Source organism: Panthera pardus, unplaced genomic scaffold (assembly GCF_024362965.1).
Source record: "Panthera pardus isolate Hobbes unplaced genomic scaffold, ASM2436296v1 HiC_scaffold_16, whole genome shotgun sequence".
NCBI classification, from domain to species: domain Eukaryota; kingdom Metazoa; phylum Chordata; class Mammalia; order Carnivora; family Felidae; genus Panthera; species Panthera pardus.
The window spans coordinates 65,005,375-65,032,890 of record NW_026526721.1 but is presented as its reverse complement, the minus strand read 5'-3'; the positions used below and the strand labels follow the sequence as shown (position 1 = coordinate 65,032,890).

The window sequence follows — 27,516 nt, the reverse complement described above, 5'->3', positions numbered from 1 at the left end:
CTTTTTAAAAGGCTGCAAGAATAAACATACAACCCACAGATTTCAACTCCAATTTTGGGAAATTTTTAATTTACTATTGTAAAATTCAGGGCAAAGAAATATGTATTGATTGACCTGTACAGATACAATGCCAAATATATAGATCAATCAGGAAAGACTATGTATTTAAATTTAAGGATAAGTAAAGTAAGTGTACAATTGCCCAATTCTTGGTGAAAACAAAAGATAAGAGCAAGTCACTGCCCCTAGAGGTGCCAGCACTTGTATCTGTCAGCAGGCTGGCCAAGGAGAAGACTAGCCTTTGGCATTCAATGGACAGGGCAACATAGATCCCTTCAACTCGCCAATGAATTTTAAGTCCAGAACATTTTCAGTCTTTGTCTTGTTTAGTTGTTGATGAAGGGTTTCTAGGAAGATTTAGTAGTGCTTCAATTTTCTTAACATCATCTTTGGATCGATTTTTCTGTAAGCTACTTTCAATTTCTTCAGGGAGGAGTTCAGTAAATTGCAGTCTGGCTTTACTGTAATAAAAGAATGAAAAGGATATATCAAGTACTGCTCCATTTCTTTAGTTCTTAGATTTTTATTTTAGCTTATTTTTCTCTTAGAGAGCGAGTGTGTGCGCAAGTGGGGGAGCAGGGCAGAGGAAGACAGAGAGAATCTCAAGCAGGCTCCATGCTCAGCATGGAGCCAAACACAGGGCTCAATCCCACAACCCTGGGACATGCATGACCTAAGCCAAAATCAAGAGTTGGACGCTCAACCGACTAAGCCACCCAGGCGCCCTGATTTTTTTTTAAAGACCGTATTTGTCATCTTCTTCCTGTGACTTATGAGCAAACATTGCTCACTGCACTTTAAACATAATGGACCTTCTTTGCTCTCCTAACCTGTTCCACTCACATGCTGACTACGATTCTCATATCACCAAAATGGACACTGCTGTGGAGGCAGCTCTGATCCTTACGATATTCCAGAGTTCATGCAGGGGTATCGTGCAGGAGCTGAAACACCCTAAGCTGAAGTGTGAGCCTTGCAACCTGGCTGTCCTGTTGCCCTCAGGGATGGGGGGGCATGTGACTGCCCTGCCACTTCATTAACTGTCTGTTGCCAGACCTCGTGGGAACTGCACAATGGTAAACTCAAGATGGAAACGTCAGATGGGACAACACTATAGATGTGTATTTACAAGGAATTAAAATCTAATTTCCAAATAACAGATCAGTTCTTTTTCTAAATCTAGTATTAGTGTCTTCCTTGAAGTGATTATCAAGGTCATCTAAGACTTTCTTCTCAACTCTTCACAACCAGGTTGGACCATTTCTTCTTCCATATCTCTATAGCCAGTTTTCTATATTTTCTTTTTTTTTTTTTCTAAAATTTTAAATGTTCTTTTAAATTTATATTTGAGAGAGAGACAGAGCATGAGCAGGGAAGGGGCACAGAGAGAGAGAGAGAGAGAAAAAGAGACATAGACTCTGAAGCAAGCTCCAGGCTCCGAGCTGACAGCAAAGAGCCCAACACAGGGTTCAAACTCATAAACTGTGAGATCATGACCTGAGCTGAAATCAGATACTTAATCGACTGAGCCACCTAGGTGCCCTGACCAGGCTTCTACATTTTCAGCTCACTAAGGCAATGTTTTATGTTCTCACTTTAACTTCTCTATGATTATTTTCAAGCAAAGAGGCAGGCATATAAGTTCTTAACTATTATTAACTACTTATTAAATTAACTCTTCTCAGGAATATCATATATATACATATATATATATATACACACACACACACACACATAAATTTTTGACACTATTTCCTTTTGCCAAAGTATTTTTACATTACTGTAATTCAATTCAAGTTATTGCTTTTAGCCATTCTTGAGGTTTTCTATCTCTAAATAACTTATCAACTGCTCTAGTTATTTTTCTGGTTTCCCTTTTTTATTGAAATACAATTATTACCTGTTCGTATTTTTCCAAATGTTAATTCTTCTGCAACTTTCTATATCAAATTCAAATACCAATATATTTTCCCTACCTTTCCAATTTCTTAAAGTTTCATTTAAAAAAAACAAAAAAAAAACAAAAAAAAAGAAAAAGAAAAAGCTTCTGGGGCACCGTGGCTCAGTCAATTAAGTGTCCAACTTCGGCTCAAGTCATGATCTCACAGTTCATGGGTCTGAGCCCTGCATCAGGCTCTGTGCTGACAGCTCAGAGCCTGGAGCCTGCTTCAGATTCTGTGTGTCCCGCTTTCTCTGTCCCTCCCCAACACATACTCTGTTCCTCTCTCTCTCTCTCAAAAGTAAATAAACATTAAAAAAAAAAAAAAAAGCCTCTTATGACATCTAAAGAACTAGAAATAAGCTAACAACGCTTTCATGCTTTTAATTCCCCACACCAGATTTTATACTGGCATTATAATTTTAAATGCTTTATCTCGGAACTTAGAAAACTACATATCTCACATACCCTCTTACAATGGAGAAGAGGAGTGAATGAAACAAATATGTATTGAGCATTGTGGTGTGATTCTGCCTATAGAATGGCTGAGAAAACTGAGGGCTTGAAATTAAGGAAACTATCTAAGGTCACAGAACTAATTAATAGCCTAGCTGGGATTTAAGCTCTGTTTTCAAGGTTTAATTGGCTACATAATCAATGCTTTTTCTCATATAGAACCTAAGTCCTTGGACAACTGATCTACAGATATTAAGAATTTCCATGTGTGGGGGCGCCTAGGTGGCTCAGTCGGTTGAGCGTCCAACTTCGGCTCAGGTCACGATCTCAAAGCTCGTGAGTTCGAGCCCCGCATCAGGCTCTGTGCTGAGAGCTCAGAGCCTGAAGCCTGCTTTGGATTCTGTGTCTCCCTCTCTCTCTGCCCCTAACCCACTCACATTCTGTCTCTCTCTCAAAAATAAATAAACATTAAAAAAAAAAAAAAAAATTTCCATGTGCGTATGTGTTTTTAGCACAAATCAAAGTTTTAAGTAAAAACATGGAAAAAACCAGACTGCTTATCTATTCAACATGGGGTCTGAACTCACAACCCTGAGATCAAGAGTCGCATGTGCCACCAACTGAGCCAGCCGGGTGCCCCAGAAACTCTTTGAATTGAGTGGTGGTTTAGAGTACCTGGGTTAAGAAGAACACCACAATGGCTAGGAAAGCCAGGTACCTTTATCTTCACCTGCTCCTTACCTCTCTTCCAATTTCAGCTCATGGAGTGCTTTGCGATCCTTCTGTGTTCTCTCTTGGACAGTCTCCCCATAGAACTTCTGAAATGCCATCAACAGACTTCCTACAGGAGTGCTGAGAAGGAAGCAGAGAGAAAGCTTAGGAAAAAGCAGCCATTAGACCACACACCATGTGAGTGTCTGCTAAGGCAGGAGCAACACCGACTGAGCCACTTATTCCCTGACAGGTACAGGAACTCTGACAAAGTGTCCTTGTCAAATGAAGAAAAAATTATTAAGGCAATTTCCTTCCTGGTCTTCTAAACAGTAGAGAAAAACAATCACTGCAACTTCCCAAAATTAACTGGTATAAAAACAACAGGCCTATAAATTGGCTGTTTTATCATGAATGATAAACTGGGAAAATATATACTTGTGACAAGTTCTAGTAAGTAGCTTTATACTGAAGATTTCTCAGAAATGAAATTGTAACAGGAATGGTACCAAAACCTCCAGAAGGCAGGAACTGTGGAGGGCATATGTGGTTGGAGGAAGGATACCATTGGCTTCTGGGGATGGAACCACCAAAACATCCTACAGTTCGAAAGTCTGGCACAACAGTCTCACCCACACTGTTAATAGTTACCCATCGAGAAACTGATTTAGATAACAATTATTACAGTAAGTTAAGGGTTTGGTTCTTATGTTCTCAAAGAAAAGGAGTTTTTGACTCTGAGATAACTTAAGTTCCCTCTGGCTACAACATAAGTAAGCTCATTTGAAAAATTACTGTAGCCAAGTGGAAAAGTCCATTGACAGATGGATAAAGAAAATGTGGTATCTACAGCCTTTAAAAAGAAGATCCTGTCACATGCTACAACATAGATTAACCTTAAGAATGTTATGCTAAGTAAAATTAAGCCAGTTACAAAAGGACAAATAATATATGATTCCATTCATATGAAGTATCTAAAGTAGTCAAAATCAGGGCGCCAGGGTGGCACAGTTGGTTGAGCATCCCACTCTTGATTTCAGCTCAGGTCATGATCTCATGGTTCATGAGTTTGAGCCCTGTGTCAAGCTCCATGTTGACATGTGGAGCCTGCTTGGGATTCTCTCTCTCTCTGCCCTTATCCCACTTACATACTCTCTCTCTTTAAATAAACAAACTTAAAAAATAATAAAGTAGTCAAAATCATAGAAACAAAGTAAAAATGTGGTTGCCAAAGGCTGGGGGACAAGGGGAAGGGAGAATTAATGTTTAATGGGTACAGAGTTTTCAATTTTGCAAGATGACAAAGTTCTAGAGATCTTTTGTACAATAATGTGAATATAAAAACACTACTAAACTACACACTTAAAAATGGTCAGGCTGGTAAATTTTATGTTATGTGTTTTTAATGACAATGAAAAAGAAATTATTTTTGCTGCTAATTTCAACAATTTTTCCCTTCAAGCCAAGATGGTATATTAACAATATAACAAGTGGTGCCTGGCTGGGTCAGTCAGTAGAGCATGTGACCCTTGCTCTTGGGGTCCTGAGTTCAAGCCCCACGTTGAGGGTAGAATTTACTAAAAAACAAACAAAACACAATATAACAAAAATCATGTCTGCGATAGATTATGACATGCTGAATTTTTAAAAATAATTTAAAAAAGGAATCCATAAGTCTAGTGTAACTTCCTCCTTAAAAGGGGGTAGAAAAAGGGAGAGGGTAGGTGGAGGCGAAGGGAGAACTCAGGTGAATGCCAACTAATAAAAACAGAAGAAAAGATAGCACTAACAAATCATTTTACAACCATCATTAATAACCGATTATGGCAACAATTATAATAGATCATTAAAACCACTAGAAAAAAGATAGCTGGAGAACATGCTATTCACATAGTCTTACCCAAGATTATTTACTAATCACAATGAGAATAACAGAAGCCTTTCAGTGGAGAAATTTAAGTCAATACTAAATATGGTAGGCAGAATTCTACAATAGCCCCCCAAATTGTCCTGCCCTAATTCCTCAACTATAAATTATACCCATGATTCTGTTACATAGCAAAATTTTACAGATGTAATTAAGGTTAGTAATCTGTTGAATTTGAGTCAATCAAAAAGGAAATTATCTGGATGAACCCTTTAAAAGCAGAGAGTTTTCTCTGGTGGCAGAGACAAGTCAGAGAGATTCAAAGTATGAGAAGGATTCAACATACCAGTTGCTGGTTTGAACATAGAGGGGGCACTGTGGCAAGGAATATGTACGCCTCTAGGAACACTGGTGTCTGGCTGACAACCATGCAGGGAACAATAACTTCAGCCCTACAGCCACAAGGATTCTGTCAACAACCTAAATGGTGTAGGAGCAGATTCTTCCCTAGTCCAATAAGAACCTGCCTGATCCATACTTTGATTTTGGCCTTGTAAAACTCTGAACAAAGAGAGCCCATCAGCCTCCTCAGACTTCTGACCTACAGAACTGTGATATAATAAACGGGTGGTGTTTCCAGCCACAAAAGTTTGTGGTAGTTTGTTACACAGCAATAGAAAAGTACTGCACCAAGTAATTAACATCACTTACAATAGGTGAAGACAATATGTATCTTGATGTGATACACTGAGAAGGACTAACTTCACCTACACTGTATTCCTGACGAAAACATTTAACCTAAATCTACTCATGAAGGGATAATGAAAAGAAATTGAAAATTTTTCTGGGGGAAAAAGAGCAGTGGATCTATTCTAGCTTAAAGGAATCAAAACTGTAAATGCAATATGCAATTGGATCCTGAGTTAAATATATATATGTATGGCATTATTGTAATAATTGAAAATTTTTGAATATGGACCATATCTTAGATAGCTATATTGAATCAATGCTAAATTATTGACTGTGATGATTATACTGTGGTATCATTGGTGAATGTTCTTCATTTCATCCTGGGAGATACCAGCTAATGTATTCAGAGGTGAAGAATTATGAGGTCTCTAACAGTTTAGTCAGAAAGAAAAAAGGAGAAAGAAAAAGAAATTTACACACATTCCACACATATACAGAGACATACAACAAATATGACAAAATGTTAACTGGTGAACATAAGTGAAAAGAGTATATGGGTGTTTGATGTACTAATTCATTCAACTTTTCTGTAGGTTCAAATTTTTTCAAATTAACAAGCTGGAGAAGAAAAATTTTTTAATTTATTAAACAAACAAAATCAAACAAAAAAATTTTTTAGCAGAATGTGCTTGTTAATTGTTTCTTATTATTTTCCTGCTCCTTGTAAATACCATTGTTCAAATTACAAATAGGTTCAGGTGTTAGTGATATCTAAGCAGTGATAATTGGAAGTAAAATCAACAACTGGGGTAAGATTAGAATTTGACAGTCAAAGCGACAGCCAATACAAAACTGAAGGCCTTTTATAGGCTGTAAGATTCAAATTTATTCTTTAGAAATGAATGAGATTTTTAACAGTAAGGCATTAATGAAAGTTGTGTTAATTTAGTATCAAACCATATTAACACTTACCCTAGCAAGGCTCCAATTATGCCACCAGCCACCAGACCACGCAGGCCTAAGTTTATTCTAAAAAGGCTTCCTGTGACAGCTATTTTAAAACAAACAAACAAACAAAAAACCCAATATTAAATTACCTGTAAGTACTAGAATCCATTTAAAAAATTTTTCTTCTATAAAAAGAACATAAACTGCTGAGTAAGTTTTCAGAACCCAGTATCAATAATACATCACCATAACCTAGATTTCCTGAATCTAAAATGCCAAGGGCGCCCGGGTGGCTCAGTCGGTTGAACGGCCGACTTCAGCTCAGGTCATATCTCGTGGTCCATGAATTTGAGCCCTGCATCAGGCTCTGTGCTGACAGCTCGGAGCCTGGAGCCTGTTTCCGATTCTTTGTCTCCTTCTCTCCGACCCTCCCCCATTCATGCTCTGTCTCAAAAATAAATAAATGTTAAAAAAAATAAATAAATAAAAAATAAATAAAATGCCAACACAGCTAGTTTCTCTTCCACACTGCAGGTTCAAAGGAAGAAACATCCCTTTTACAAACCTAATTTTTGTATATCGGTTCTATGGGTCCAACCTCTTCTCATTCTGCTTCATTTCTGCCCACCTCCCCTTAAAAATCTGTAATTTCTTCACTCCCATCTCTTCAATTTCATCCTTCTTCAAGAAAAGCTTTCCCCAAAGAACAAAAACCCCTGCAGTTTGTACCTTGCTCCAGTCTCACCCTTTCTGTCCTGCTACAACCCTCAGGCAGGCCTCCAAGTGGGCATGTGGTCTACAGTGCCACCAGGTGGTCAGTGCACAGGCTCCCTTTCCTTCCCACTGTATGGTATATCCAGGACGTCATTCATTTTCCTCCCTCACTATGCACAACACAACGAATGCATCTCATGTAGTAACATTTTTAAAAAAACAATTGAGACTTATGTGTCTTATTTAAGTACTATTTGTTTTTTTTAATTTTCCAAATTTTAAAATTAACAAGAAAAAAAATCACCTTTAATTACATTACCCCGAGATGGTAATAAATTTGGTCTTTTTTTCAAGTCTTCTTTTCCAAAGAAAGCATTTTTTTAAAAATAAAATATTGGGGGGGGGGTAGGGGTTCCTGGGTAGTTCAGTTGGCTAAGCAACTGATTCTTGGTTTTGGATCAGCTCATGATCTCAGGGTTCATGATTTCGAGCCCCTTGTAGGGCTCCATGCTGTTGAGCTTGCTTGGGATTCTCTCTCTCACCTTCTCTCTCTCTCTGCCCCTCCCCTGCTCACTCTGTCTCTCTCAAAATAAATAAACTTAAACATATGTGTGTGTGTGTGTGTGTGTGTGTGTGTATTTTTTTTTCTTTCTTTTTTTTTAGGGGTGCCTGGGTGGCTCAGTTAAGCAGCTGACTCTTGATTTCGGCTCAGGTTATGATCTCACATAGTGAGATGGAGTCCCACACAGGGCTCCGCGCTGGGTGTGGACCCTGCTTAAGATTCTTCTCCCCCTCTTCCTCTGCCCCTCCCTCACTCATTCTCTCCCTCTCTCTCTCTCTCAAAAAAATAAAAAAATAAAAAAAGAATAAAAAATAAAAATAAATATTTTTTAAAAAGCTATCAGAATAGCCAAAATCTAGAAGACTGACAGCATTAAATGGTGGCAAGGATGTAGAGCAAAAGAAACTCATTCATTGCTGGTTGGAACACAAAATGGTACAGTCACTTTGAAGACAGTCTGGCAGTTTCTTACAAAAATGAACATATTCTTACCATATGATCCAGCAATCACGCTCCCTGGTATTTACCCAAAGGAGCTAAAAACTTGTGTCCACACCAAAACCTGCACACATTTATAGCAGCTTTGTTCGTAACTGCCAATACTCGGAAGCAACCAAGATGTCCTTCAGTAGGTAATGGATAAGTAAACTGGTATATTCAGACAGTGAAATCTTATTTAGCACTAAAAAGAAATGAGCTATCAACTCATGAAAAGAGACTGGAGGAAACTTAAATGCATACTGTTAAGTGAAAGATGTAAATCTGAAAATGTTATATAATATATAACTTTCTGGAAAAGGCAAAACTATTGAAACAGTAAAAAAAGATCACTGTTTATCAGGGGTTGGTGGGCAGGATACATAGGTGGAACAGATTTTTAGGGCAATGAAAATGCTCTTTATGATACCACAACGATGGATACATGTCATCATACATTTGTCCAAACCCACAGAATGTACACCAAGAGTGAAACCTAAGGGAAACTATGGACTTTGGGGGATAATGATGCATCAGTGTAGGTTCTTCAACTGTAACTAGTATCCCACCCTGGGGTAAAATGTTAATAGTGGGGAGGCTATGTTTAAGTGTGTATGTTGGGGCGGGGGAAGAAGTACAGTAAAACCTTGGATTGCAATTTACTTGTTCTGTGAATGTTTCACAAGATAAGCATTATTTCTAGTAAATTTCAACTTGATAAATGAGCAAAGACTTGCAGTGTAAGTAGCACCTGACGCTGAATGTCATACGATCACAACTGAGCCAATAGTTCTTCTCTCTCTTTCTCCCTCTCTGGGAGATTGTGGGTGTTCGTCTCCCATGCTCGCATGCTCAGTTTCAGGCTTTTCAGAGCATTGGAAATCAGTGACTTTTCAGAGCATTGGAAGGTGCCCACAACTGGCACTAGTGTATTTTTTGTCACTTCAAAGCACCTGTGGACAGTCCTTTGCTTTTCCATACAAGAGTAAGCTTAGGAATGCTTTGCTTCATTCTAGGTCAGGCTGCCTGCAGATATAGACCCTTCCCTCTGTTGTCTTATGCTGAATACATTAAATACAGTATATGACAAGAGTTTATGAATACTGTACTGTAGTCAACATCCGTTAGTAATAAAGTTGTCCTACACAATAATCCTCCTCTCTCGTCTCCCTCAAACCAGCCACAAAGATTTTCAAAGGTAAGTGCAGGTTAATCTATTTTTCTTTATATTTTGTACTTTCCTTATTCATTTGTACTATATTACAGTATTGTAATCATTTTTATACGAATATTTGTGAGTTGTGAAACAAATCATCTGAGTTTCCATCATTTCTTATGAGGAAATTTGCTTTGATATACAAGTGCTTTGGATTACAAGCATGTTTCCAGAATGAATTATGCTCCCAAACCAAAGTTTTATTGTATATGCAAAATCTTTGTATCTTCTGCCCAATTTTACTGTGAATTTAAAACTATTCTAAAAAATAAAGTCAATTAAAAAGGGGGGAGGGAGTAGTGAGGCTTATAAGCTATCAGCAGCCAAACATCAGTCAGACTCTTTATTACACAAACTCTTTATTACCATGTGTTCTGTAAATAGTTTACTTTTTTTTTTTTTTCGACCTTAGTGTTTATTTCTTTTTCTTGCCTGAATGCACTGGTTAAAGTCTCCAGTATAATGCTGAATACAACTGTATTCATCTCAAGTATACACCTTAATTACAAGTGTATACAGCTTTCCCATGTTCTCAGTCTTAGGGGAAAATCATTGTCTTTCACCATTAAATACGATGTTTGCTGTAGGTTTTTTTAATGTTTATTTATTTTTGAGACAGAGAGAGACAGAGCATGAATGGGGGAGGGGCAGAGAGAGAGGGAGACACAGAATCGGAAGCAGGCTCCAGGGTCTGAGCCATCAGCCCAGAGCCTGACGCGGGGCTCGAACTCACGAACCGTGAGATCGTGACCTGAGCTGAAGTTGGACGCTCACCCAACTGAGCCACCCAGGCGCCCCGCTGTAGGTTTTTTAATAGATGATAGGTGACCTTCACTGGGTTAAAGAAGCTCCCTTCTATTCCTAGTTTGTTGAGAGTTTTTATCATGAATGTTGGATTTTTGTCAAATACTTTTCTAAGCTAACCTTAAATTCCTTGGATAAATTCCACTTGTTTACAGTATACAATCCTTGGTTGTTGCTGGATTTGGTTTACTAATATTTTGTAAAGGATTTTTGTGTACATACTTTTCTTTTTAAAGTAATCTCTGTACCACCTCACAATGGTCAGAGTGGCTAAAATGAACAAATCAGGAGACTGTAGATGCTGGAGAGGATGTGGAGAAACTGGAACCCTCTTGCACTGTTGGTGGGAATGCTAACTGGTGCAGCCACTCTGGAAAACAGTGTGAAGGTTCCTCAAAAAATTAAAAATAGACCTGCCCTATGACCCAGCAATAGCACTGCTAGGAATTTACCCAAGGGATACAGGAGTACTGATGCATAGGGGCACTTGTACCCCAATGTTTATAGCAGCACTTTCAACAACAGCCAAATTATGGAAAGAGCCTAAATGTCCATCAACTGACAAATGGATAAAGAAGATGTGATTTATATATAAAAATGGAATACTAGTTGGCAATGAGAAAGAATGAAATCTGGCCATTTGTAGCAATGTGGATAGAACTGGAGAGTATTATGCTAAGTGAATAAGTCAGGGAGAGAAAGACAAATACCATATGTTTTCAATCATATGTGGATCCAGAGAAACTTAATAGAAGACCAGGGGGGAGGGGAAGGGGGAAAAAAAAAGTTACAGAGAGGGAAGGAGGCAAACCATAAGAGACTCTTAAATACTGAGAACAAACTGAGGGTTGATGGGGATGGGGGAGAGGGGAAACTGGATGATGGGCACTGAGGAGGGCACTTGTTGGGATGAGCACTGGGTATTGTATGGAAACTAATTTGACTATATTATATATATACACATATCATATTATATTATATATACATAATAAAAAATATTTTAAAAATCAAAATAAATAAATAAAATAATCTCTGTACCCAACATGGGGCTCAAACCCACGACCCTGAAATCAAGAGTCACATGCTCCACTGACTGAGCCACCCAGGTGCCCCTGTGTATATACTCTTGAGTGATAGTGATCTGTAGTTCTCTTTGCTATCTTCATCTTCTTCATTTGGCTTTGGTATCAAGGATAATACTAGTCCAAAGGAATAAGTTTGAAAGTGTTCCTTCTTCCTCTATTTTATGGAAGAGTTTGTGAAACAAACTTCCCAAATAGCCACTGAAGCCATCTGGTCTTGGGCTTTCTTTGTGAAAAGATTTTTAACTAACAATTTAGTTTATTAACTTGTTGTAGGGCTATCCAGATTTTCTATTTCTTCTTGAGTAGATTTTGGTAATTTGTGTCTATTTTCTTTTTCTTGGTCAGTCTTCCTAAAGTTGTTTGTTATCTTGTCATTTTTAAAAAATTTTTTAATGCTTATTTTTTGAGAGAGAGAGAAGGAAAGAGCATGAGTGGGGGAAGAGTCAGAGAGAGAGGAAGACAAAGAATCCAAAGCAGGCTCCAGGCTCTGAGCCATCAGCACTGAGCCCGACGTGGGGCTTGAACTCCTGATCTGTTATTGTCTATTTCACAATCTGTTATTGTCTATTTCTCCTCTCAATTCAGTGTTTCTTTTTATGCATTTATGAGCTCTGTTGTTAGTTTATATGTTTATAAATGTTATATCTTCTTGATGGATTGGTCCTTTAAACATTATAAAATGAGGGTGCCTAGATGGCTCAGTTGGTTAAGCATCCGACTTTGGCTCAGGTCATGCTCTCAGTTTGTGAGTTCGAGTCCTGCATCAGCCTCTCCATTGACAGTGCAGAGCCCACTTTGGACCTTCTGTCCCCTTCTCTCTCTGCCTGTCCGCTGTTCACTTTCTCTCTCAAAAATAAACATAAAAAAAAAATTTATAAAATGTCCTTTGTCTCTAGCATTTTTTAAAAAGTTTATTGGTTGATTGATGAGAAAGAGTGTGTGTCCACGAGCAAGGGAGAGGCAGAAAGAGGGAGAGAGAGAATCCCAGGCAGGCTCTGCACTGTCAGCACAAAGCCAGATGTGGGGCTTCAACTCACAAACCGTGAGATCATGACCTGAGCCAAGATCAAGAGTCAGCTGCTTAACCAACTTAGCCACTTAGTTGGATACTGTTATTTTTTTTAATTAAAAAAAAAAAAAAGTTTATTTTTGAAAGAAAGAGCATGCAAGAATGCGAGCACATGCAAGTGAGGGAAGGACAGAGGGGGTGACAGAGGATATGAAATGGGCTCCCTGCTGACGGCAGAAAGCCTGATGTGGAGCTCCAACTCACAAACCGGGAGATCATGACCTGAGCCACAGTCGGATACTTAACTGACTGAAACACCCAGGCACTCCCTCAAATACTACTTTTATTTTTTTTAATTTTTTAATGTTTATTTATTTTTGAAGGAGAAACAGAGCATGAGTGGGGGAGGGGCAGAGAGAGAGGGAGGCACAGAATCTGAAGCAGGTTCCAGGCCCTGAGCTGTCAACACAGAGCCTGACGTGGGGCTCGAACTCAAAAATTGTGAGATCATGACATGACTGAAGCCAGACGCCCAACCCACTGAGCCACCCAGGAGTCCCTCAAATACTATTTTTAAATTAGGGAAAAACAGTTAAAAGAAAGGAAAACAACAGGTTTATAGAGTGTTTTATATTAACCTACATATTAACCATTTCTAGTACTTTTCATTTCTTCCTGTCAAGTTACTATTTGGTGTCATCTCCTTGCTCCAACATACCTCCATTCCTTCCCTCTCATTTGTGCTATTAATGCCATATACAACTTTAAATATGCTGTATGTCTAACACTTCAATTTTGTTATTATTTTACATAATTGTCTTTTAGATTAGTTATGAGAAAAAATATTTATACAGCCTTTAATAATTACTTATATAATTATCTTTATCAATGCTCTTTAATATTTCTCATAGATTCAGGTTACCATCTGGTTTATTACATCCTTTTAGCGTGAAGAATTTCCTATAGTATTTTTGTAAGGCAGATCTGCTATTAACAATTTTTCTTTGTTTGTTTATCTGCCAATATCTTTATTTTTGCCTTCAATTTTGAAGAGTGGTTTGTTAGAAACAGAATTCCTGGTTGACAACTTATGCTTTTCAGGCCTTTGAATGCATTCTACTGCCTTCTGGTTTCCATCATTCTGATGAGCAATAAGCTGTTAATCCTCTTTGGTGTTCCTCATGGGAGTTATTTTTTTCTTGCTGCTTTTAAGATTTTTCTTTCAACAGTGTAACTATTATGTGCTTAGGTGTGAATCTCCTCATGTTTGTTCTTCTTGGAGTCTGTTGAACCTTTTGGATGTGTGGATTAATGTTTTTCATCAAATTTGGGAAGTTAAGGACCATTATTTCTTAAAATACTTTTTTCTAACCCTTTCTCTCTTTTCTACCTAACATTCCCTTCACACATATATTGGTATTTTTGATGGTGTCCTATAGGTTGCTCAGGCTCAGTTCATTTCTCTTCATTTTAAAAATTCTGTTCTTCACGAAAAATCATCTATATTGATCCCTCTTCAAATTCATGAATTCTCTTTTGCTATCAAGACTGGTGTTGAGCTCCTCCTCTCCAGTGAAATTTTAATTTCTATTGTTGTATCAACTTTCAACTTTTCATTTGATTTTTTTTTTTTATAATTTCTGTCTTTATTGATATTCTCTATTTGGTAAGTCACTATCCTCATACTTTTAAATTTCTTTAAAATGGTTTGAAGCCTTGTCTTCTATGTTCAATGGATGGGTCCAGTCAGAGACATTCCCAGTGAGTGCTTTTTTAATCCCCTGGTTTTACATGTCATATGATTTTTTTGTTGTTGAAAACTGGACATTTTAGGTAATAAATTATAGCAACTCTGGAGTTAACACCCCCCACACAGGGGGGATGACTGTAATTCTTTGTCTATGTAGTGACTTGCCCGGACTAGTTCTGTGGAGTCTTTTTTCTGCAGAGTACAGCCACTAACGTCGTTGCTCAGTTTTTATTTGTATGCGTGGTTTCCTAGGCATCACACTGGCTTAAGTAGTCAGCCAATGATTTGTCAGAAATTATGCTTAAGCATCCCAAGCTAGTAACGCTCCTATCCTTTACCAACGTATCTGTGGTTGAAGAATGCATTCAAAGTTTAGACAGTTTAAAATCTCTTCTGGCTTTTTCTTTTGGTGTTCACAATTAACCCTCACAACTAACCAAAGATAAGTAGCTTGCTAGGGCCCTTGCCAGTCTCTCCAGAGTGTGCATGAATACATACTTACACATGTGTGCAACTTTCCAGAATTCTAGGGATACATAGAATCTTATTAAAACCCCCTGTGGCTGTCTTGTTCCCTAGATATTCCTGTTAAGATTCTGCCTCATCTGCCAGTCTATTCCTTACCCCAAATAGTATCAAAACCTCAGATTAGCTGTGTGATATTATCCTTCCCTGTTGCAATTGTTTTCAGCAACACCCCTTGGCTTGGAATTTTCTGTTTTCTGCTCCAAATAAAGTCAGCGCCCTCAAGCAGCAGAAAGCCAGCCCTCCAGCCTGTCCTTATGAAACTTCTGCATCACAGAGCTGTGGGCTAGGGGGGCAGGAGGAGCCCTAGGCTGAAACACCACAGACTCCCAATGTTCTTACTGAAAGTCAGTAGAAATTCTTGGATAAATGCTTACTGATTTGTTGTGTGCCTGTGGTCAATTTCCAGCATCTTTAAATGGTTTTTGATAATTATGTCCAATTCTATTGTTGCTTTTTGTGAAAGAATTTGCCAAGCTCCTCACTCAGTCATTCCAGATGTCAAATATACATTTATAAATGTCCAGATGAATGCCATATAATAATGAGGGGAGACATTCTTGACATGATTTTGACTTCAGGGGAAATTACTTCAGTGTTATACCATTAAATTCAATGTTGGTTGCTGGTTTGAGATAAAAACTTATCTTGTATCATGTTTATTTTTTTACTAATTTTTACACTCAATTTACATTCAAGGAACATTTATTCTACTCTACTATGTGTCAAATAGTTGTGATATAAAAGGCGAAGACTTTCTCTGATATCAAGTAAGTCATCTAGTGGAGAAGCAAAACAAGTTAACAGGTACAACATAGAGTCGTAAGTGCTTTGATTAAAATATTTATAGTTAATTATGGGAATATAGGGGAAAGACACCTGAAGACCCAAAAATAAGAAAATAGGGACTAGGAAACTAAAGCTGACAGATAAGCTGAACCTTGAAAGACAGGTTCAATAAAAGCTGAATAAAATTATTTGCAGGAGTGGGAAGGCATGCTCAAGAAAAGGGACCAATACATGTAAAGCAAGATTATGATGGGTTTGGGAAATCAAGAGTAGAGTCATAGGGTGGAGCAAGAGTGGTACGTGAGGACCAGATCAAGAACCAACATTAGAATGATGGGAAACTATGAAAGAAGCTCAAGCAGAAAAGTGTTATACTCACATTCATATTTCCAAAAAGTAACTAAGGTAACAGTGGAAGTGGAGGAAACCAAGACTAGAAACAGGGAAGACCAGATAGCAGCAGTGGGAAGAAAGAGGAGGTGAGAGTCCCTACATATTAAAGGAATCTAATTAAAGGACTAGAACTTTGCTAAGAGGGGGATAAAAGGCAGAACCATATCATTATCTGGTTTCCAGGTTTTTTGTTTATTTGTTTAACATGGTAAATTATAAAGAACCTAACGACAGGAGCAAGTATGGAAGTTGGGGGAGGAAAACAGAGTTTGGTTTGGATATAGGCATTTGAGCCTACAGAATACCCATGGAAAAATGGTGGCGAGTTAAAAAAGGGCAAGTTCCAGCTGCTCCAGTGCTATTAATGCCTATTTCCAGTTTTATATTTTAAAATGTTTCCATTAAATTGTTAAGTTCAAATTATGTGTACATGTGTTTGCCTGGGTGTATATATACATATACACAGAGAAAGAGAGCATGCACTCAGAAGAGAGAACAAGAAGCAAATGGGCTAAAATGTAAATAACTGAATCTCTGTATATAAAGGTTATATGGTGTTCCTTGTATTACTTTTATTTTTAAAACTTTTTGTAAGCTTGAAATTATTTCCAAATTAAAAAAATTTTTAAATGTTTTATGAATTATATGTACCTTTTTGCATGTAAGAGAATTACACGAGGTAGTGAGTGTTTGAGTATATGTGGCACTTCACATTTACATTTCTGGAAATAATACTTCAATACTTATTTTTTAATGTTCATTTTAAAGAGGTCACATTTACCAGAGGCATAAAGCTTTAAAATAAAATCCAAACTCTTAGTATGAAAAATCTGGTCCCTTTCTACGTAATTTCACCAAACTTATCTCAAGCCACTCTTCCCCTTACTGACTATGCTCCAGCCTTATTATCCTGCTTCTGAGGAACTTTCTTGCCTTGGAGACTTCACCCTCAATGTTGCTTCTGCATAGGCTACTCTTCTTCACACTTTTCAGGTATCAGCTTAAATGTCACCTCCCCATAAAGGCCTTCTCTACTCACCCTGATCATCCCATTGCTTCACCTGTTTGCTATTTTCTATCACAGCAGCCTTTTTCTCCCCCAACCACATTAGACTATAAAACTCCATGAAAGCAAAGACCTTTTCTGTTTTGTTCACCAAGTATACCAAGGGCCAAGTATAATGCTCTCCATACATTTTGCATGAATGCTGAATGAGATGTGATGAGAAGTCAACCAAAGAATTCAGTAGTTCTGATTTATAAGTCCTTAAATATTTCCCAAACCATATTTGAGGAGACTGAAAAACATAAACAAGAACAAAAATGTCTTACCTCCCGCAATGACAAAATGGCTTAGGGCATTTTTATTTCGGTACACATTTAGACCAGTATTCACTGTGCTGGGAAGAAGGGGGAAGGAAGAAAACATAAACTTTAAAGCATATCCCCCTTACTTTCTCGACCACAATTTTCACTAAAGTGATAGGTATTAGAAATGCCTACTAAGTCAATTCCTGGTCTTAGTCTAGGTCCCGTGAATGTGTTCCGGACTACCAATATTCCCTAGGTTTTCTAGGTGGACCTTCTGTTGAAGAATGAACCAAAGAATTTCTCTTACTTAGAAACCTTGTCCCTACTTTGATAATAGGTGGAAGACCTCCATCCATGGATGCAAACCTATATCTGGACCAATCTTTTACATAGATAAAAGTTCTTGGGGAAAAAGGTATTATGAATCACTTTCATGTGGGTGTTTAGTTTTTAAAAATCTCACTTGCTCAAAAGATGTGCTCCCAAAATAATACTAAGACCTTTTGTCACAACTCAGAGAGAACTTACTTGAATATAGTCACAAACACTGTAGTTCTCCAACTCCAGCGCCAGCCATACCGGATGAAGCCTCGTGTGGCAGCACGATGTGCAGATTGCTAAAGTTAATGAAAAGGCTGTGAGATTCCAAGACCCCTTAATACCTTCTTTATTCTAAAACTGTGGTAGAATGATGGCTATGGATTAGGCAGGGACACCTAAACAGAAACGTTATTAAGATCTCTAGAAATACCGTTTACTGAAACTTAAGCAAAAGTCCCATGTGCATCCTATTCTATCTGGAGATAGAAAAGGAACTAAGAATTGCCAGTGTCAACCAAGCAATCTATCAATGAGGCATAAACAGAGAATCTATATGGCAAATGCCATGGCAAATATAAAGTCAGTATTAGACATGCTTTTTATATCCAAGAAATCTTGGAAAAAAGAAACCATAAAATAAAAAAGAACCAAAGAAATGGTAAATAAAAGGGTAAGGATGATAGTAATACAGATATAGAGAAAAGAGCAAAGAAAAGAGAACTGATATTTACTGCCCACGTTCTATGTAAAAGTTGTGTTAACATATTACCTCATTTAATCTTTACAACTTTTCTTTTAGGCAGGTGTTTCAGATTTAACTAAAGCACAGAGAGGAAGTTTCTAACCAAGATCACTCAGCCAAGAAGGAGTAAGTCAGAACTGGAAGACAGGTTGTCTGTCTCCACATCACCATGGAGCAAGTCTGGTACAATATCCTGAGGATATAGTCTAGATTTTGAGAGAATCCCTAAGTGGATCCTTAACTACTACAAGATACTGGGCAAGTCAAAACCTCTCTGAAGAGTATCAGTATGGACTCGTGGCTTTTAACAAATAGGCAGATAAATAAATAGATACAGATGTGTGTATGAATATGTGCACATAAGTATATATGAGCACACACACATTTCCTAGGGCCTATAGAAGCCATGATATCCCTGTAAGTGAGCATATGTAGCATCAAATCTTTGTTTTTTTAATGTTTTTATTTCATTTTTGAGAGACAGAGTGCAAGCGGAGGAGAGACAGGGAGAGAGATACACACAGAACCTGAAGTAGGCTCCAGGCTCTGAGCTGTCAGCACAGAGCCCGACGCAGGGCTTGAACTCATGAACTGTGAGGTCATGACCTGAGCTGAAGTCGGACACTTAACCGACTCAGCCACCCAGGTGCCCCTCAAATCTTAGTTTTATATATAATTTTTCCACTAAAAGAAACTAGAACTCCTTGGTGATGACTAACTCTGGGGCTGGTACTGGAAAAGTAAAAGATGAGCCAGGAACATCTTGCTATGCCAAAAAATAAAGATATGCTCAAAGAACGATGGGGACATATAAAAAGAACAAAGGAGCTAGTTTAAAGGGCTCCAACTGTCCAAATCTAGGCCAATTTCAGCATCAAGATAAATAATGATAAGAATGGATTATAAGCTACAGAGTAAAACAAGAAACCATGAGTCCACATTGATAGAAATAAATTATAAAAAGACAAATACAGGAGAAGGGAAAGCTCTTCCTTAAAGCTGAATATGAAGCAATAAATGTAGGAAAGATGGGATTAGGAAATAACCATTTCGCAACCACCACAGTATTAACTCTTTCAGGTAAGAGTCATCATTGAATACTAAAACTAAAGCACGGAAATTTGATGAAAAATAGGATATTTACATAGTCTCAAAGTATCTCATAAGTATCCATAAGATATTCACTAATTACATTTACTAATTATCTTGATTTCAGCTCAGGTCATAATCTCAGTCCTGAGATCAAGTCCCGCCTGGGCTTGCACTGGGTGTGGAGCCTGCTTGAGATTCTCTCTCCCTTTCCCTCTGTCCTTCCCCTGCTTGCACGTGTGCTCTTTCAAAAAAAAGTTTTTAATAAAAAATAAAAAAATTACAAAGAGAGAAAAATAATAATTTTACAGTGGATAAGCCTGGCAGAGACCATCTTAACCAAGTGCCTAAAGTAAACATCATCAGTAAAGGGACAATAGATATCATGTGCTCCTGATATAATGTACTAAGTAAGAAGTACATTAAGTACGTCTAAGTAAGAAGTAAGGAGTACTAATACCCCAATCTAGGGTATTCCTGCTAAAACACATAGCTGGAATCTAATCATGAGAAAACATTAAACAAATCCAAATTGAAGAACATTTTACAAAATAAATAGCCCACATGGGAATGCAAGCTGGTGCAGCCACTCTGGAAAATAGTATGGAGGTTCCTCAAAAAACTAAAAATAGAATCACCCTACGACCCAGCAATTGCACTACTAGGCATTTATCCAAGGGATACAGGTGTGCTGTTTCGAAGAGACACATGCACCCCCATGTTTCTATCAATAATAGCCAAAGTATGGAAAGAGACTACATGTCCATAGATGGATGAATATATAAAGAAGATGTGATGTGTATATATATATGTATATATGTAGATGTATATATATATACATCTACATATATACATATACATACATACAATGGAGTATTACTTGGCAATCAAAAAGAATGAAATCTTGCCATTTGCAACTACGTGGATAGAACTAGAGGGTATTATGTTAATCGAAATTAGTCAGAGAAAGACAAATATCATATGACTTCATTCATATGAGGACTTTAAGAGACAAAACAGATGAACATAAGAGAAGGGAAACAAAAATAATATAAAAACAGGGAGGGTGGCTCAGTCGGTTAAGCGGCCGACTTCGGCTCAGGTCATGATCTCACGGTCCGTGGGTTCGAGCCCCGCGTCGGGCTCTGTGCTGACAGCTCAGAGCCTGGAGCCTGCTTCAGATTCTGTGTCTCCCTCTCTCTCTGACCCTCCCCTGTTCATGCTCTGTCTCTCTCTGTCTCAAAAATAAATAAATGTTAAAAAAAAAAAACACAAAAAAAAACACAAAAAAAAAACAGGGAGGGGGACAAAACAGAAGAGACTTATAAATATGGAGAACAAACTGAGGGTTACTGGAGGGGTTGTGGGAGGGCGGATGGGCTAAATGGGTAAGGGGCACTAAGGAATCTACTCCTGAAATCATTATTGCACCATATGCTAACTAATTTGGATGTAAATTTAAAAAAATAAAAAATTAAAATAAAATAAAATAAAATAATAAATAAATAGCCCCCAATCTTCAAAAATGTCACAATCAAGAAAGTTAAAGAAAGAGAAACTGTTCTATATTAAAAGAGACTAAAGAGGGGTCTCTGGGTAGCTCAGTAGGTTGGGCGTTCGACTTCGGCTCAGGTCATGATCTCACAGTTCGTGGGTTCGAGCCCTGCATCGGGCTCTGTGCTGACAGCTCAGAGCCTGGAGCCTGCTTTGAATTCTGTGTCTCCCTCTTTCTCTGCCCCTTCTATACTCCTACTCTGTCCCTTAAAAATAAACATTGAAAAAAAATGAAAAAAAAAAAAAAGACTAAAGAGGCATGAAAGGCAAATTCAACATCTGATCCAGTATTAGATGCTGGACCTGGAAAAAAAAATTATTTTTATTTACTTTTAAAATACGGGTGCCTGGGTGGCTCAGTCGGTTGAGTGTCTGACTCTTGGTTTGGCTCAGGTCATGATCTCATGCTTCATGAGACTGAGCCCTACACTGGGCTCTGCACTGACAGCGTGGAGCCTGGCACAGAACCTGACTGGGATTCTCTCTTTCTCCCTCTCTCTCTGCTCCTCCCCCACTTCAGCTCCCTCTGAACACTCTCTGTCAAAATAAATTAATAAACTTAAATAAATAAATAATATTGGAGAGACGACTAGCAAAATTTACATAAAGTCTGAAAATAAGACAATAGTACTATATCAGTGATAATTTCCTGATCTGGATAATTATATAGTGATTATATAAAAGAATGTCCTTGTTTTCAGGGAAATACATGCTGAAGTATTTATCATGACTATAACTTACTCTTTAGCAGTCACAAAAAATAATAATATGCATTATACAGAGAGAGAATGCTATAGTAAATGTGATAAAAAGTTAACATTTGGAGAATTTGGGTGATAGGTATATAGGAATTCTTTGTACTACTTTTACAACTTTTAAGGCTGACAGAATTTTAAAAAACAAAACAAAACCCAAACAACTAATTCTCTGAGCTGTAACTTCCTCACTTATACAACAGAGTTGATGTACAGATCTAACAAAAGAGTTAGCACTCTATAAACTGTAGAGTTATAAATGCTAATTATTGTTTTAGTGTCCTCCAAGGAGACCCTGTGAATGGGGTTAATATGCTACAGCTAAGCCTTGATGATTTAGCTAGGGATTAGAAATATATTTCAGATACTATACTTGATCTTAGCCAAAAGACTGAGAAGTGATAGAAATATATTTCAGAAAGTAGAGCCATGGTGGTAATCCCTCTGAAGATAAGAAAAGTAGTCTGACAAACCATGTGTATGCTCTTTAGCATTAATACGTCTACTGTTGTTAAGTGCAGGTTTTGTTTCTTTACTCTGACATCTTAACCCTTCCAACCCTACCACCTAACTGAATAGCTAAGTGTAAAGTGAATTACTAAACTAATATGCCCTCAAATACTTTTAGAGTATCAGTACTTACCACAGCATCAAACCGGCTATGATAAACTTCTGCTTGGCTCTGCTCAACATAGTGCTGTTTAGCATGGATAAAAGCTGGTATTCCTCCATATGCCCAGCCAATGATGCCTGCTGAAATAGCCGCCTTATAAATATTCTCAAGTTCCTTTGAAGTTCTCTGCTGTTCACTAAGACATCAAAAAGACAATGTTGTTTGGGATTAGTTTATGGATACTGCTCTCCAAAAGACAGTACATTCAAAATGACCCCAATACTAACACTACCACATTTTTCATCATGGGCAGAATCTCTGGATTAATAAAATCTCCTGATGAATTAAATACCACAGTTATATCACAAGTAGCTCAAATCTCAGCCAAAATTAACCTATGCTGTTAGAAATTAAGCTATTGGTTGATTACCCTTAGGAAGATAGTGACTAGAAGGGGCACAAAGGGGAGCTTCTGAAATGCTGCTAACAGTTTCTCGGTGTTGGTTACACAGCTATGTTTAGCTTGTAAAAATTTGTTGATCAATATATTTATGTGTAAATAGATGCATATTATACTCCAATAATGTTTTTTTCTAAGGTGGTTTTATTTGATGACTATTACAAGTCCACTACATCTCTGGAATCAGGAAGAATCTGTAAAAGCTGGATGCAAGGATCAAGATTTCCCTTTTTGAATTTTAAGCTAACTTTTGGAAATGACACAAACTTACAGATTTTAGGACAATATATTCAAGAACAAAATCCTAGATTAAAAAAAAAAAAATCAAAACCTGTCTTTCTGAATTCTTCACTTTTATGCCATGCTCAGATTGGGCCTGTATGATAAAAAGCAACCAATGAGAGATCTCACTGTGCAATGGACACCACAGACCAACCTAACATAAGGAAAAACCACTGTTTAATTCAATTTGTTACTCTCAAAAGAAGAAATTAGAATTGATAATAAAGCTTTGAAGATGTTTCTAGAAGCTCTAATGAATAGCTAAGTTTTTAAGTATTATGTTACTATAAATGGCCCTCTAGATAAATACTAAATGTTATTTACATTACTAAATCACTTTCTTCGGAGACTATAAGGTGTTTATCTAATTCTAATTATCAATAACCACATCTCTGAAATCAGAATCAGTGAGTCTTTACAGCTCCTGCATCTACAAGAGAAATCTAAATAAAATTTCTCAGAAAACTGTCATTCTTATACTTACTTAGGCCAATAGGAAAAAACTGCTATAATTTGAACCCTGTACTTATCTTGTATAGTGAATAAGATCAAAAACATTTACCTAAAAATTGGCCTATGACAGAACTCAGAAAAGAGAAAATGTAAAAGCTTAAAATTTAACAAGCCAGATGAATATGCTTTGCCTCCTTTTCATTCTCTGAAAAATTCCATGCCATAGGTGATATTTATCTCCATTTTATTTATTTGGCTCTAAGAAGTCCTATGGTTGGCCCAAACAGCTAATAAATGGTGAAGAAATAGCACAGTGGTGGAAAAGACCTAAACTACAAGTGACAACAGGGTTGTGGTTCTGGTTCTGTCACCCGCTGTTAAGTGACCTGCAGCCAGATCACAATCTATGAACTTTAGTTTCCTCATCTATGATGGAGGGGAACATAGAAGTTAACCTAGATTACCTTCAAGTTTCTTTCAGCTCCAACATTCTGTGGTTTCCAAAGCTGATCAAAATAACACTCTTCTGTTATATACTACATAGGATCTTTCACAAGTATCTCAAGTAAATATTGATTGGAAGGACCAATGAGAAAGGCTGCCTCATTATCTTTAAAATAAAGATAATATTTCAATAAAGCAATTAAACACGATTCTGCCAACTCCTTGTCCCAACAATCTCAGCAACATAACAAAGCTTCAAAGTTAATTTAACCACCTGGTAACAGTGTAGTATTGTAAACTATTTCATGAAAGGGCCATTTTTCCACCAATAATTGATAAATGATGAAATAAGTGAATAAATGAAATGAGTTTTCCATTAAAGTGAATTCAGTTTGAAGTTAATTTTGTATTCTGAAATAACCTTATTTGTTGATCTAGCTAATATCGTTTCTTTTATAAAAATGAGACAATACTTGCTATTATTTTTTATATATTCATTATCTGACAGAATAAACATTTTACAGCTCTCGCTGCCGTCTCTCCAATCTCCATTTTTTTGGAGAGAAGGGGGAGCTATGGTCATGAAATACCAAAGTTTGGAATAAAGTGAAATGCGAAAAAAAATACTGGAGCGTAATCTCGCTGATGTGGATTCCAGGGTCAATTCTGACACTAATTAGCTCGGTCCAATTCTTCTAATTTGTAAAATCGGGGGATTACACTAAGACTATATTCTCTAAAAATGCTCTGATTTATAATGAGTTTCACCCCTACCATTTGTAAACTGTCCTGTCAATCAACAGAACTACTAAATGGCAATGTGAGGACACAAACTTGGGATACAAACATTACAACACCAAATCTTATTCAAAAACAAACCACATCACTCAGGGGTCCTTCACCCCAGGATGACCCAGGTTGCAGGACAGCTCTTCGCAGTCCCCTCCCCACAGACCCTAGGCACTTTTACTCTTTGACAAACAGGTCCCGGAGGCGGTCCCATCCGGATTCCAGGTAATCAGGCTCTGGGACGTAGGAAGACAGCTTCTGGTTCTCCGAATCGGCAGCCACAGCTCCCGCAGCAAAAACCCGAGGGAAAGGACACAGCGCCCGGCAGAAGTAGCTCTGTGGCGCTGGCGGCCGCACCTCCATGGCCCTCACGGAACCTGCGGGCACACGCTTGGGTTCTCAGGGCTCCAAGGCCTCTGGGAGACGCCGTGGGAGGACAGTAAGGATAACTGCAGTAATAACTAGGTGAGTACCCTTCTACCAGGCCCAGCTAATTTGCTTCCAGGGTCGACACCACATTCTTGACACCCTCCTCCCCAGGGCCGGCACTGACTTAGGAAGACCTTGGATACACGAGACAGGAAATCCCACCTTCATCGGGGCAAAGGCCAGTAGGCGGGGCGACGGCGTAGCCGTAGACAAGCACTTCCGGCTAGAGGCGGGACGAATCCTGTGTGCCTGGCCCGCCCCCCGGAAGTGAGTTGGCTCGGAGTAGCTGACATCAGCTGCGTGTGGCCCCTTCGCCGGCCGGTTTCTTTGCCTGTCTTTGGGCTTTCTGGGCCACGTAAACCGGGTCTTCGTCAGTTTCCGGGAGGCAAGATGTTGTCACAGGCTGAAGTAGTTTAGCGTGTTTAAAACGCCAGAAATTCCACATAGATGAAAAAGAAAGTGGAGTGGGGAAAGGGGAAGACAATTCGCACAAATAGAAGCCCTACCTACTTTCACTTACGTAGTGAAGCCTCCGAGCTGGGCGGGGATTCAGTTTTGGTTTCAGAAAAAACCAGATGTCTTGGTGCCTGATAGACCGAGATTTCCAGAAAGCTCATTTAAAGAATCAGCTTTGGATAGTTCTTAACAAGGTGGGTTTTACCCTCCCCCTCTTAGTTTCATATACTTACTCTTCCTCAGAAGGCAAGACAACTGGAATTTCTTTGATATTCCAGCAATAATTTCCCTTCAGTACAGCCTGTGCTAACATATGCTTTGAGGTATTGTTTTTATTTTATTATTTTATTTTTTTAAAGGTTGCTTTATTTTTTTTTAAATCTTTTTTAATGTTTATTTCTTTTTGAGACAGACAGAGCATGAACGGGGGAGGGCCAGAGAGAGAGAGGGAGACACAGAATCCGAAGCAGGCTCCAGGCTCTGAGCTGTCAGCACAGAGCCCGACGCGGGGCCCGAACTCATGAACAGTGAGATCATGACCCAAGCCAAAGTCGGAGGCTCAACCATCTGAGCCACCCAGGCGCCCCAGGTATTGTTTTTATTGAAACACACGCATTTGAAGGTTGCGTGGGTGGCTCAGTCAGGTAAGCGAGGGACTTCAGCTGAGGTCACGATCTCATGGTTTGAGTTCCAGCCCCACATTGGGTTTGCTGCGGTCAGCACGGAGCCTGCTTGGGATCCTCTGCCCCCCCCCCCCCCCCCCCCGCTATTCCCACGACTTGTGTTCTCTTCCCCGCTCCCCCCCCCCCCCCCCCCGCCAAATAAATAAACTTTAAAAACACACACGCATTTGAAATATTCCCAAATGGTTTGTGGAATTTCATTTTACTGGCAACCAAATATAGTCCCTTATTTTTTGCCAATCCTTACCCCTCCTTTATTCCTTTCTAGATGTAATTCAAAACTGCTACACTCTTTTAGTAGAATACAGTAAATAGAATTTTGGAATTTGATAGCTGGAATTCTAAAGAAAAGGCCCAGAGGAGTAATTGATTACAGTCACCACCTGAATTAGTGACAGTCATCTGGGAGACAGGATTAGGTTAGCTCCCATCATAGCACTTACTATACTGCACCACAACTTCCTATTTGCTGATGTGTCTCAACAGACTAACTCTGAGGTCGGAGACCAGGTATATTCATCTCTATATCCAGGACCTAGCATGGTGTCTAGCATATAGGTTGTTGAATGAAGAATTCAGATTCCCTGACTCCTGGCTTTGACTCCAGGTTGTTGTTTATCCCATATGGTTAGGAGTGGGGACCAGGACAAAGTCTCAAGTCCTGAAAGCCTAAGAAAATGGCTGTGAAGTCTGTCATCTACATGTAGGAAAAGTTAAATGCTTGTGATGATTCCAGAATCATTCTGGGGTGTGGGAGGACTTTCAATTGTGGAGCAGGGATGTTGGGAAGTTACTAATGAAGTCATTTATGTACAACTCAAATGTCCCCAGAACTCACTGCCCTGTAGGTACAAATGATGTCTTTAATGGGCAAATTTCACTAACTCCATAGCTGCTTTCTTTGGGAAACTTTGTAAGGTTCCCTTTGCCACTTCAAGAAGTCCCCAGACCTTTGGTGACTGCTCACACTGTTCCTGCTATTCCATCTTAGCTTCTCAGATTCTACCTTCTGTCACACTCCCACACTCCTATTTCTCCAAGCCCTGAGATCTTTTTTTTTTTTTTATCACTGCAGAAATATTCCCCTTCCTCTGTTGTCTGCCCTTTTTGAGGGGTCTCAGAGCAATGCTAAGCCAAAAG

At 38.4% G+C, this 27,516-nt stretch overlaps 1 protein-coding gene across 1 annotated transcript; it reads right to left on the bottom strand.

Moving 5' to 3' along the window:
* Positions 1–40: 40 nt before the first annotated feature.
* On the bottom strand, positions 41–25,394 carry TIMMDC1 (translocase of inner mitochondrial membrane domain containing 1). Its single transcript, XM_019448460.2, has 7 exons — positions 24,990–25,394; positions 22,411–22,576; positions 17,835–17,923; positions 17,328–17,395; positions 6,696–6,774; positions 3,197–3,307; positions 41–521 (listed from the first exon to the last, which is right to left on the bottom strand). Exons 1-7 carry the CDS (start codon positions 25,169–25,171, stop codon positions 371–373), a joined length of 846 nt encoding a protein of 281 aa, XP_019304005.1. The 5' UTR covers positions 25,172–25,394; the 3' UTR covers positions 41–370.
* Positions 25,395–27,516: the final 2,122 nt, after the last annotated feature.

What these genes read in the sequence shown, in the direction of transcription:
- TIMMDC1 (XM_019448460.2), bottom strand. Translation starts at nt 25,171, where the DNA reads ATGGAGGTGCGGCCGCCAGCGCCACAGAGCTACTTCTGCCGGGCGCTG. An exon ending in CCATTTTGTCATTGCGGGAG is followed by an intron (nt 6,775 to 17,327) that starts GTAAGACATTTT and finishes GTTTTAAAATAG; the next exon opens with CTGTCACAGGAAGCCTTTTT. An exon ending in ATAATTGGAGCCTTGCTAGG is followed by an intron (nt 3,308 to 6,695) that starts GTAAGTGTTAAT and finishes CTTCCTTCTCAG; the next exon opens with CACTCCTGTAGGAAGTCTGT.